The sequence below is a fragment of the Palaemon carinicauda genome, chromosome 42 (genome assembly GCF_036898095.1).
Source record: "Palaemon carinicauda isolate YSFRI2023 chromosome 42, ASM3689809v2, whole genome shotgun sequence".
In the NCBI taxonomy this organism is placed as follows: domain Eukaryota; kingdom Metazoa; phylum Arthropoda; class Malacostraca; order Decapoda; family Palaemonidae; genus Palaemon; species Palaemon carinicauda.
Genome location: NC_090766.1, coordinates 22,400,725 through 22,413,626, shown reverse-complemented (window position 1 = coordinate 22,413,626; position 12,902 = coordinate 22,400,725). Strand labels below are relative to the sequence as shown.

The following is a 12,902-nucleotide window of genomic DNA, read 5'->3' as shown; positions in this document are numbered from 1 at the left end:
CAAAGTATGATTGTAAGTAGGTCTACAGTGGCTCCTCAACATCCAGATCTCAGCATTGATATTGTTTCTCTAACTTTTGTACGACAATTAACCCTATTACCCCCAAAGGATGTACTGTTATGTTTCACAAAACTCATCCCTTTACCCCCATGGACGTACCGGTACGTCCTTGGAAAAAACTGCTATTTGAATTTTTTTTTTTTTCATATTTTTGATATTTTTTTGAGAAACTTCAGGCATTTACCAAGAGAATGAGACCAACCTCACCTCTCTATGACAGGCATTTACCAAGAGAATGAGACCACCCTGACCTCTCTATGACCAAAATTAAGGCTGTTAGAGCAATTTAAAAAAAAAAAAAAATTACTGCAATATGTGCTTGAAAAAAAATAACCCTTGGGGGTTAAGGGTTGGAAATTTCCAAATAGCCTGGGGGTAAAAGGGTTAAAATTTTAGGTGTGATTCTCAACAGCAAATTTACTTTTGAGAAAAACATTAGCTCTCTCTTCTTTAATTGCACAAAAAATTGGCTTATTGAGAAAGTCTTTTAAGGTGTATTCTGAAGAAGTTTTTAATTCTTTCATTCTACCTTGTTTTTAGTTCTGTATTGTTCTCCTGTCTGGTCTTCAGCTGCTTATTCTCATCTTGATTTGTTGGACAGGAACTTACGGTCTATTAAATTTCTTATTCCTGATCTAGATATTAATCTTTGGCACTGTTATTCAATTAGTTCATTATGCATGTTGCATAAGATTTTTCATAATTCTGACCATCCTTTACATTCAGATCTTCCTGAACAGTTCCATCCTCTTCGTAATACTAGGCATGCAGTTAATTATAATAGACGGACCTTCTCTATTATGAGGCTCAATACTACACAGTATTCAAGAGGTTTTGTTCCGGCTGTGACCAAGTTGTGGAATGGTCTCCCTAATCGGGTAGTTGAATCGGTAGAACTTAAAAAGTTTAAACTTTTAGCATAAGTTTTTATGTTGAACAGGCTGGCATAAGTCTTTTTTTGTCTATATTAATTATATGTTTAAATGTTTTTTAAATATTCTATTTTAATTTTTTCATTACTTCTGATATCGTTTATTTATTTCCTTATTTCCTCTCTTCACTGGGCTATTTTTCCCTGTTGGAGCCCTTGGGCTTATAGCATCTTGCTTTTCCAACTAGGGTTGTAGCTTGGCTAGTAATCATCATCATCATCAATAAGAAATTTAATAGACCGTATGTTCCTGTCCAACAACTAAGATGAGAATCAGCAGCTGAAGACCAGACAGGACAACAATACAGTACTCAAAACAGGGTAGAATGAAAGAATTAAAACACTTATGAATAGATTGATCACAGAAAATCTTAAAAGACTTTCTCAATGAATGCATTTATTTGTGCAATTGAAGAAGACAGAGCTAATGTTTCTCAAAAGTAAATTTGCTGACGAGAATTACTCCTAATATTTTAAGAGAATCATACAGAGTTAGAGAAACATCATCAGTGCTGAGATCCGGGTGATGAGGAACCACCGTCCCTGACCTACTTACAATCATGCCCCATAATTTGCATCATGCACTAATTTCAGCTAGATCTCTATTAAGGGATTCAGCAACCCCAGATCTACATTCAGGGGATGGAATTGATGGAAAGAGTGTAGCATCATCTGCATATGCAACAAGCTTGTTTTCTAGGCCAAACTACAGTACTGTATATAGTATGAAAAGTAATGGGCCAAGAATGCTAACTACCCTGAGGAACACCAGATATCACATTCCTATATATTCACTATGGTGCCTATCAACAACAACAACTCAGTGATATATTGCATAAAAATTCAATGATAATGCTAAGAAATTACCCTCCCACTCCTAACTGTTTTGAGTTCGAAAACATGGGCCTCATGATTAACACGGTCAAAGGCAGCACTAAAATCAAGGCCAATCATACAAACTTTCTGACATAGACATTCATATGCTATATCTCACATCCACTTTGCTCAGGCCTCTTTCATTCATTTTTGTGTTGATATGCGAGGTGGCAAGGTTTCCCATGATTACAGTCTAATACTGTACTAGGCAAACCCTGGTTAATAACTATGCCAGTAGTTGGACTTATCCACCCATCTAAGGGTGAGTCATCCATGATAAATAACGTAAGGTTTGTTAGTTTGGGGAACAAATGACAAATTCGTAGATAATTTGTATTTTCCCTTACTAATACAAACCTGGAGTTATTTATACAAATTGTCCCGCTATCTCCTGTCCCCCAATAAGTCCTTCCTGTGAAGAAAAGTGACTATTTCATCACTCTGTGGATATATATACAGGTGGCTGGTACCCCTAGTCACCCTCTACCCAGTCTCTAGGTAGGGTTGCCACCTCGCACCAAAAGTCTGATTGGCTACCTTCCAGCTTTGCCGAAAGAATATCCATGATAAATAACACCAGGTTTTTATTAGTTAGGGAAAAATACAAATTATCTACGAATGTCATATTTATTTCTGAAGCAGGTCTTCTGAAAACTGTTTCAATTTTATTATGACAGCTTCACTTTTATGGTTCTAAATTGAATACTCTTATACTTTATAACAAACGATATCAGCATCGATGACCTTCGATGTCAGGATGTCAGAGAATTTTAAATAAATCGATTAATCAATCTTCACCATCCTCCCTTAATGAAAGCAACAATAGTGAAATGAATTCCTAAGCCATTAGTCATTTTACAGCTGGTATTTCATTGCAAACTGCATTATATCATTGTTTATCAAGTGCTTCCTTCTTGTTATTAGCTGAGAATTCAGTTGCGGTTATATGATCCACCTCTTCCTTTGTCTAAATTGTATAACAAGGGTTTCAGGGTGAAAGCAGCACTAGAGTCGAGAATAATCAAACACACGTTATCCATTGAATCTAGGAATTTCTGTATGATATTGGTAATTAGAAAAAGTGCCTCACTAGCAGCTTGGCCCTTGCAAAATCCAAATTGTTTATCAGGGAATTGATGATTATTCAGACGTTTTACCAACATACTTTAACAAACTAAGTAATATGAGAATTACGGAAATCTGGGGGAAATTTGTTAATTTGTTGTGCTAGGACTACCCAGTGGAGTAACATCAATTCTTCATCTGGTACAAAAAGAACATCTTGGTACTTATAAAAGTACTAGACAATGCAGGAGCTAATTAATCAGCTGTTGTATTAAAAAAGTAAAAATACTCTTGGGGTCTACAAATAAAAGATTGAGGTAAAACTCCTTAGTTTAGCCTTTTAAAAAAATGGTTTCTCATTGCTGTGCTTACTGTGAAACATCAGTTTGCCTTTTATTTTGGACAGAGAATGACAGGGCTGTTTGGTTAAGCTACGAGGAACTCAACAGTTGCACTGCAAAATACTTTGCTTACATGCACACAAATATGGATACAGCTCTTAAGTGATTTATTAAAAACCTATTTCACATAGCTGATGTTCACGATAGAAATAGTTATTAAGACAAATTTATAGATAAAAGATAGAAAGTTCACAAAACTCATAAAATATGTACCTATGTCCCCCATTTTTGGGAAGCGTCTTTGTCACTTAGGAATTACTCCTTGAACATGATAAAAATACAATGTATTTTGGGTCGGAAAATATCTAAGGCAATTTGATGTTTCAAAAATTAAGGTCATTTACACAGTCTTTTATGGAAGTCTTTCAGATTACAATTCCATTGACAAGATTTTTTAATAGTAAACTTGTTTAATCTAGCATTGGCTCCCCACCCTCTGCCTCCCCCAAGAGTCAGCTCACCTTCATGTTACTGTCAAGTCTACCTTTTTATATCATTGAAGACAGTTAAACACACTGAAGTGTGATGTTGTAAAGTAGTAATAGGAAACTATTATTCAAGTAAATGTTACTTTGTTTCATTGAGTGAATTTTAATTGTTTTTTATTGATTTTTATATGGAACAGTGTTGGGTAAACTATATAAGTAAGTGATTCAGGTAATAAAGGAGTATTTATGAATACAATCTGGGGAATCAAGTTATTACAAAATTTAGTCCAAGATTGTTTTTTACCAAGATACAAGACAACGAGATGATTCTAGTGTATTAAATAAGTTCCTTATTTAAAGTCTGTTGACTATCAGTTTCCTTCTCTCACCCAGAGTTTTGGAGTCGGTAATATGAGTGATCTTTTGTCCCTGAATTGGTCACAGTTGTATAAAAGTATTGAACCTGTTGTTCCTTTGAATTAGAATCTAGTCAACATGATAGAAAGGCGTATCCCTTCTTGTGTGCTAAGGTACCGAGTGAAAGACAAACCCTGGTTCAATGGTGATTGTAGACATACTCATTTGGAGAATCAGGAGGCCTATCATCTTTGGAAGGGTAACAGTGTAGATTTGACTTGGATTAAATATACTCAGATTAGAATTTATGCTCAGTGAGTTTATGCTTCAACTGAGAAGGAATACAATTTAATCATAAAAGAAACCCTTTCTGGTACAACCTAGAACATAAGAAGTGGGCTACCCTTAAATATGTACTCTTTGGTGAAGAGACAACAGTTTCTCCTTTACTTAAACCAGATGGCTGTTGCTCACTGTCCAAAGTAAAAGGCAACCCTTTAGGCTGATGTGTTTGATAGTAATCAGAGTAACAAGAAACTTGATCTTCCTCATTTCTGTTTTCCTGAGGCTGAACTAATTAGTTTAGCTTTTCGATCTTGTAAAATTAAAGCTCTCATGATGGACTTTGATGCTTATGGAGGTGTAGATCCAAATGGTATTTTTCCTTTGTTCTTTATAAAGACTGCAGATTTCTTAGCTACAGAGTTATCTGTTATTTTGAGCTAGTTAGTAAGAAGAGGAGTTATTAGCACTTTTTGTAGAAATGACAATGTTACTCTACTATGTAAATGTGTTTGTAGTAGCTCAAGTCCAACTGATTACTGCCCAGTTTCCATAGCTCCCATATTATCTAAAGTTTTTGAATGTCTTCTAGCACATTGTCTAAACAGGGTTGCTGAAGGTAATCATCTGTTCCCTAGTTTACAGTTTGGCTTTCATAAAGGCTTTGGAGCATGTGATGTCCTTCTTACAATCTCCAATGTTGTACAGAAATCCCTTGATTGTGGTCAGGAAGTTTATATGATTGACCTTAATTTTAGAGCTGCCTTTGACCATGTTAATCATAATGTCCCTGTTTTCAAACTCAAACAATTTGGAGTGGGTGGGTCTTTTCCTAGCACTATTATTGAATTTTTAAGTAAAAGGTCGCAAAGAGTTGTTGTTGATGGGCACTGTAGTGAGTATAGGAATGTGATATCTGGTGTTCCTCAGGGTAGTGTTCTTAGCCCATTACTTTTCATAATATATACATATGACGTGGTTTGGCCTAGAAAATAAGCTTGTTGCATATGCAGATGATGTTATCTTTGCATCAATTCCATCTCCTGAATGTAGATCTGGGGTTGCTGAATCCACTAATAGAGATCCAGCTAGAATTAGTGTATGTTGCAAATCATGGTGTATTAAGTAGAATTCTAACAAAACTCAAAAGTATGATAAGTAGGTTAAGGACAGTGACTCCTTGACATCGTGATTTCAGCATTGATAATGTTTCTTTAACACTATGACTCTTCATAGTAGGCCTGTCTCTTCTTCAATTGCAAAAAAAATTGGCATATTGAGAAAGTGCATAAGATTTTTTGTGGTCAGTCTATTCTGAAAAAGTGTTTAATTCTTTCTTTCTACCCCGTTTCGAGTATTTTTCTCCTGTCAGGTCTTCACCTGCCGATTCTCATTTTAATTTGTTGGACAGGAACTTACGGACTATTAAATTTCTTATTCCTGATCTAGATATCAATCTCTGGCACTGTTGTTCAATAAGTTTGTTATACATGTTGCATAAGATCTCATCCTGTTCGTAACACTAGGTTTGCAGTTAATTCTAATACTGTAGTCCTGCCTTCTCCATAATGAGGCTCAATGCTACACAGTATTCTAGAAGTTATATTCCAGCTGTGACCATGTTGTGAAGTGATCTTCCTATACAGTAATTAGGTAGTTGAATCGGTAGAACTTCAAAAGTTCAAACTCGAAGCAAATGTTTTAATGTTGAACAGGATGACATAAGTCCTATTTTATAGTTTATATACGAAAGATTTGTTTTAATGTTGTTAGTGTTTTTAAAATATTTTAATTGTTCATTACTTCTCATATAGTTTATTTCATATTTCCTTTCCTCACTGGGCTATTTTTCTCTTTTAGAGCCCTTGGGCTTATAGCATCCTGCTTTTCCAACTAGGGTTGCAGCTTAGCTAGTAATAATAATGATAATGTGAAGATTGCGGGATTTTCATAGAAATAAAAATAAAATTTATTTCAATACTCGCCTGATGTTCATATCCTTGTCCACCCTCCCCACTGACTAGTGATGTGAAGAGGATAGGGATTAGATTCAACATCAAGACTGAAAGATGGTATGGTTGACCAATTCCATGCTTGTTGCCAATAACTGCTAGATTGTCTTAATGCTACACTAGAGGTCTAAGCCTGTTTAAAGGAAAGAAAACAAGAAATTTTTTTTTTTTTTTTTTTGGTAAATGTTGATATATGGAAGCTTTATGATAAACAATATGAACATCAGGAGAGTACAGAAATAGAGAAATTTATTAAAATTCAGTTTTTTATATACAGTATACAAATTTAAGGTACTTTATCCTCATACTGTACTGTGCTAAAAAATCTTAAAAGATAAAAGCGGAAATTTAAATTTCACAAGTTTTTACATAATGAAGATTTGATTGCTGTTCATTTATTAATTGTTAAATATATTTTTTCCTAGATCTTCTTTCCACTACCAACCCGATCACAACACGAGATTCAATACACGGACTTGGACCTTGAGATGGAAAACCGCCACAGCCCTAAACCATTAAAACCTGTAGCGAAAAGCTCTGCTGTGTCCTCTGGGCCCTCTGTGGTATACAAGACTATAGATTTTGTTAAAACGGAAGTGTTTAATGAAATGAAGAAGACTGTCGAAGACACATATCGTAAGAACCAATAGCAGAACTACTGCATGTGAAAAGATCTGTTGCAATTTTAGATAGATTTATTGTTGTGGTAAGTGCACTGTTGTAGCACTTATTGTTACGTTTCATTTGATACTTTTACTATTATAATGTTGAATAACATTTGAATGTGATACCAAAGTAGCCTTGTGGGATTTCCTTGTGTGATGAAGGAATAATAACTGCATACACTTTTGATCTTTACAAAGTGCACTCAATGTGTTTAGTTACAGCAGACTAGACTGCTGTCTTTTATTATTTTATTTTCCTTGAAGACCCCTCTTCTTTGAAAGAAATTTTTCTAATAGTGGCCTTCTTTTTCTGATGAAATGAGCTGTGAATTGGAAAATAAAACAAGATTATTTTTCACTGTTATCATATTGGTAATGGTGTAATGGGTGTATTTTCACAGCTGTATCATTTTGCACGGATTTTCTCTATCATGAACACATTCCTTTGCTGAGAAAAAGATTAATCCTTTTGACATCAAAAGGAAACGTTATCATTTTAATACATACATTTTTGCTTTATCTGTGCTAAGGCTAAGGGATTGTAACAAATATGGTAGTATGAAAATAGATTTGTTGACTAGTGCTCATCTGTCCTTTGGTCACTTCGACTTTTTCTGCTCCAGTTTTTCCCATCAATAATAAACCTTTATGACCAGCCGTGTGAGGATCTTGGAATTTAACTTGTTGGCCTTGTTAAATAACTTTTTGATAAAAATAATAACGATATAAAGTTCAAGGTCAGAGGCACTAAATACTTTATTTATAACTTAGATAATAATCCACTTTGTCTGTTAATTGGATTATTCAGGGTATGCCTATTCATTGAAAATGTCTAGTTATTTTCAGAATACTAGAGTGGTCATTATTGAGATAAAGTGTCGTCCCAAAATCATTAAATTTCTAATAGTTTGTTCAAGAAAGACTGAATTATACATCTATTGATAGAGGTTCATATTGAACATGCAGTAGTAGTTTTTCAGTAGAATAGGTTTTTCATGAACATTATGAAATAGCTGGCTGCTGAAAGATTCAGCCTGCGTATTACAAAATACGAGGAGGAAATTTTGGAAACAGTTGTACGAATCTGAGATAGAGGAGACATATCTTCAAAACCTTCAGTGTCTTTATTCATATAAGGCATATTGTATTTGTTACTTGAAGATTTACTGTGAATCTGGATAGGATTTACATTTTTGATCTGAACAATTACAGATAGAATGTGCCTCCTCTTCCAACTTATTATGACCATCCAAGCTTACTTCCATTACCATTTTAGGCCTTCAAGAATGACTTAAAGCTCACGAAAGTCAGTACTTTTAATTGTCATTAAAATGGTTTCTCTTTGGAGCCAAATATGACATTTCTGATTCTTATTTCTTCAATAACGAATTGAGTGCTTGTTATGTACAATAGTGTATGTGAATTTTGATGTAGTTTTCTGTGTTTTGAATGAACAAGACAGTGGACTTGGTTTAAAGTTTTTTGTTCAGTAATGTAAATATTGTTCCCATAGCCCCTTCTAAGTTTATTTGTTCAAACTACATATATCGCCCAGAGGAGAATATTGTTCATTATGTTACATCAAAGTTACATACTGCTTATCTGTATTTATCTTATATTAGTTAAGGTGTTTGCTGTTACGAAGGAGGAAAAAGGTCATTAGCTGGACACTATTTTCCTATTCTGAAAAGGAGAAACTTGTCTTTCATGCATAGAAAAGTGAAAGCATTAACTTATGAATAGAGCTACTTGTTAGTGAATAAGACTACATGGAGCTTCGAGAGCTTAGAGCTCTTTTTGTTAGTTAAATATAATTTTAGATTTAGGATATTATTGGCTGGCAGAGGTGCATTGTTTTTAATTTAATGTACTTGGTCTTGCAGTTTACTTCTCAGATGCAAGTACAATATCTTTTACCTGTAAATTGAGTTTGCTGTAATTTTATCTTGTTTGCAGAGAGTAAGCCATGGTATTTATCTTCAATGAAATGAAATTAAGTACCAATTATGTGCTGATAGCTCAGCCATTTCTCTATTTTACTCGAGGCAAAAATGCTGGGTATAGTTAATACTTGATTCCTGTTTTGTAAGTGTTTGCAATATAGTTTAAATTTTGGGTGAATGCCTAGCACAATTAAAACAAACTTCTCTTCCTATTTAACAATTTGTGTAGATTTCCAGAAAACATGTATTCAAGCCACTTACAATTCTGGTCTTAGTTGAACGGCAAACTAATTTTAGCATCTGGTCGTAGTTATTTTTTTTTTCGTATGTCATAATTTTTTCTTTATTTTTTTAAACCCAAACATATGAAAGGGTATTTTAAAAGATTGTATCTTTATCAGCAAGTATATCATGGCATTTTTAGTTCTGGAGAAGCATGATTGTACAGAAATACATTAATAATTTTAGTGCTAGCTAAGTCAATAATACATTTGTTAATATCTATAGGACCTCTAGACAATTTTTTTTTTTCATCAACTTTACAAAATTGAAGGAAAATTAATTATATTGTTCACTAGGCATCATGTAATGTTGAGGCATAAATTCCTCCATATCTAGTTGTAACAGGGAGAATAAGTGAAAAGTAGTACCAACATTTTGCTTTGGATGTTCAAAAAGTTTATATATGTGCATTCATTGACATTGTTCTTAGGATTTTGTAGGCAAGTTCTTGATTTGACCCTTCTGTAGTTGAGGTGCAGTCCCAAACTGGTGTAACATAGAAGGAAAATATGTCAGACTAAGTGATCAGTTATACTGTGACATATAACTTTTGACATTGTAATGTATTCCTGTGTTAGAATGGTATATGTATCTGGTAATGTTGATAGTGCCTTATATGCCTTACCCTACTGGTAACATATCATGTAAAATACATTACAATAGTCCTAAGGGATGTTTCTAAAGTAGACAAGAAGGAACCAATAGTTGAAATTTTCTTAATGCTATCAGAAGCAATGGTATGTGGCTATTAAATGATACGAATCTTAATATCTGTACTGTAATGAGAAACATCGTAGCTGATCATCAGTGTGTGGTCACGCTGAAAGTCTCTTGCTAGTTTTTTAAATTTGTAATTTTGAAGGACGGTATTCTTGTTATGCCTTCCATTTATTTTTTTGAACTTTTGACACTTTTTCTAGTTTGCTCTTAACACTCAGGGTTCATCAGTGCTAATTACAGAAGAGATTTGGGAAATTCCGTTACATCCCGCCTTGAGTAGTGGGAGTGAAGTAATTGAAGTTGGTATTTATTGTGGTTTTCTATCTATCAAAAAATTTTTAGGTCCTTGTGCTTGAGACATAGCCATTGAAATTTTAGCAAATGATTTCATTTATCTTATCTTTGACTGAATTGCATAATGATACATCTTCTCTTGAGTTGAGACATAAGTATTTTTGAAAAGTTGCAAGGTTAATTATTCTACTTTTTCTGATGTTAAATGATCCTACTGAAAAACCCTGAAATTTTATGGAAAAATACTATTAGTTCCCTTGGTTGTTCAGTGAGGTGTGCAAATTGAAGGATGCCATTCAAATTATCTTTGTAATTATTTGTTGTATCGTTGATTATCCGGATTCATCATTACTATAAAATTTCATCGGCGGATTTTTTGTGTGGCATATGTTCCAATTATTGAATACTCAAGTTTTAAATGCTGCATTACAGTATATAGATATGCAATAGATGAAACATACATTGTAGTTGGAGGTGCTCTTGGTTGAATTATTAGCATTTTATATGTTAACATTTCTAATAAAAATAGTTTGAATTATTGTTGAGTTGTGTGATGGCTAAGCAATTGACTACAGTTTTATAGTATTTCAGTTCTACAATCATTGTTCTGTTGTTTTGTATCATCTACAGTGCTTCTACATTTCATCCAAGGCCACAGCAGTGTTTGCATCTTATTTTATGTCTTTCTTTATGATAATACTTGACTGTCTTGTATTTGGATGATGTCACAAATGGTTACTTTTGGTTAAGGATTGACTGATTTTACCTTTACGTGAAATTTATAGCAATATTCCAAGATTACCGGTGGTGCAGAAAATTTGGTGCAGCGCAGTTTTTTTCGTCCTTGCAGCTTAATCCTGCAAAACATTGTGGCTTTGAATGTGATGGAGTGTTTGCAGAATTGACATCGGGAATGTGGTTTTATACAGAATTTTGGCTGGGAACTCTATGTGATCTTCTTATGTGGAAGTGATTTTGTAGGTAAGCTGAAATGAGTTTTAAGATTATTAGATTGTAGAGTTTGTCTTTTAAAAATCCGATGAATAACTCAGTGATAATTGTTAGGTTTTACATATAATTTTAGTTCATAGTGTTGTTCTTGCTCAATAATTAAGTTGGACATAGTATCTGTTGCATACTTTTGTTATATATATCGCATAATTTAATTTGTACAGAATCTGAAAAACTTTCTTCTTTAACTTGACTTGGTTCCTGGTAATCTTGACTAATAAATTCTGGTGCATTAATCCATGCTCCATGACAACATTGTATCAGCTGATTTTTGATTATGCTAAATTAGATCATCTCCCCTTATTTTTCCAGGGAATGAATATTATATATTTTAAGCAAAGAACATTTTTTTTTTTTTTTTCATCATTTTCAAACTTATTTCCTTTATGGTGGAGTTTAATGTTGCTGAAGGGCTTTGTATGTTGTTGAATGCTTTATTCCTAATCACCTGTATAAGCTGAAAGTGCATACCACCATACTGTATACATATTGTGGGGGGTTACAATTTAAGATGCAAATAATGGCTTGAAGTGCAGCTTCAATATTGGCAATGTATATAAAGCTATATTTTATAGAATATACGTACACCACATTTTCATGTATACATACTCTTATATAAGTAGTACAGTATATACACTTTTATTTAATGCTATGATTTAGACATTTTTAACTACTGATGTGAACTATTGAAGCGAGTTTATTGATTACGTATTGCGGTTGTTTGGAAACAACTTTGAAACCATGATTCAAACATTCCGTCCAACCCAGTAGTTTGAACTTCTTTTCATTGATTTGTTGAGACATTGTCACTGAACTGTAAATGGAAGGAACCCAAACCCTGTTGCATGGTAGAAGTAGGGACGGAAGGGCAGGTTGATTTCGAGTCATGGATCCGGTTAAAATCTTGTCATGTGATGGATCCAAACTGTGGTACAGTATATACAAGTTCACTGAACAAATTTCAGATTTGTTTTAAATGCAGTGCTAAAGATTTCGTCCGGAAGGACAAATAGGAAAAATGAGAGTAAGCATAATCATGTAATGATTTTAAACCTTTCTAATATTTGCATATTTTGTTGTACTGTATATCTTTTAAAGTCATTGCACATTGAATTTGGAATTTGTGTGTGTACAGTAATATTAATTCTTGCCATCTAGAACAGAGGAGTAACAAATGCAGAGATAGTCAGATATGGCTAAGTAGAGTTCACAGTACAGTATTCACACTTTTCATCGAGTCATCTTGATAACTCAGTTACACATGAGGTGACAAGCATAACATGTTTGCCTTTAGATTTGTCATACAGGTGCAATGCTTTTCACCTTTTTCTTTCTATACCTTTTCATTGCTCTAACTTTGTCTTTTTCCCAATTTTCCCCACTAGTTCACAATAGACCCTTCTAGAAAGGAGACTGCAGAGGGTCAGATCAAACTTTACTTACCAGGTATTTTAGTAGTCTTTTCGTGCTAAACTGGTTGAAGGAAGTTTGTTCATACTAGCCATGTTTTTTCATCCATTTATCCCTCCTGCTAAATGAAAATAATTTGAAGAAATTTAATTGCAGCTAAGCTAT

At 33.8% G+C, this 12,902-nt stretch overlaps 1 protein-coding gene across 1 annotated transcript in view; it reads left to right on the top strand.

The window, feature by feature from the left end:
* The window catches only part of dos (daughter of sevenless), a 34,063-nt gene extending 22,476 nt beyond the window's left edge, over positions 1-11,587 (top strand). The window contains exon 4 of the mRNA XM_068364870.1: positions 6,838-11,587. Within this exon, the coding sequence (XP_068220971.1) occupies positions 6,838-7,062 (225 nt within the window). The 3' untranslated portion in view covers positions 7,063-11,587. The remainder of the gene's footprint in view (positions 1-6,837) is intronic.
* Positions 11,588-12,902: the final 1,315 nt, after the last annotated feature.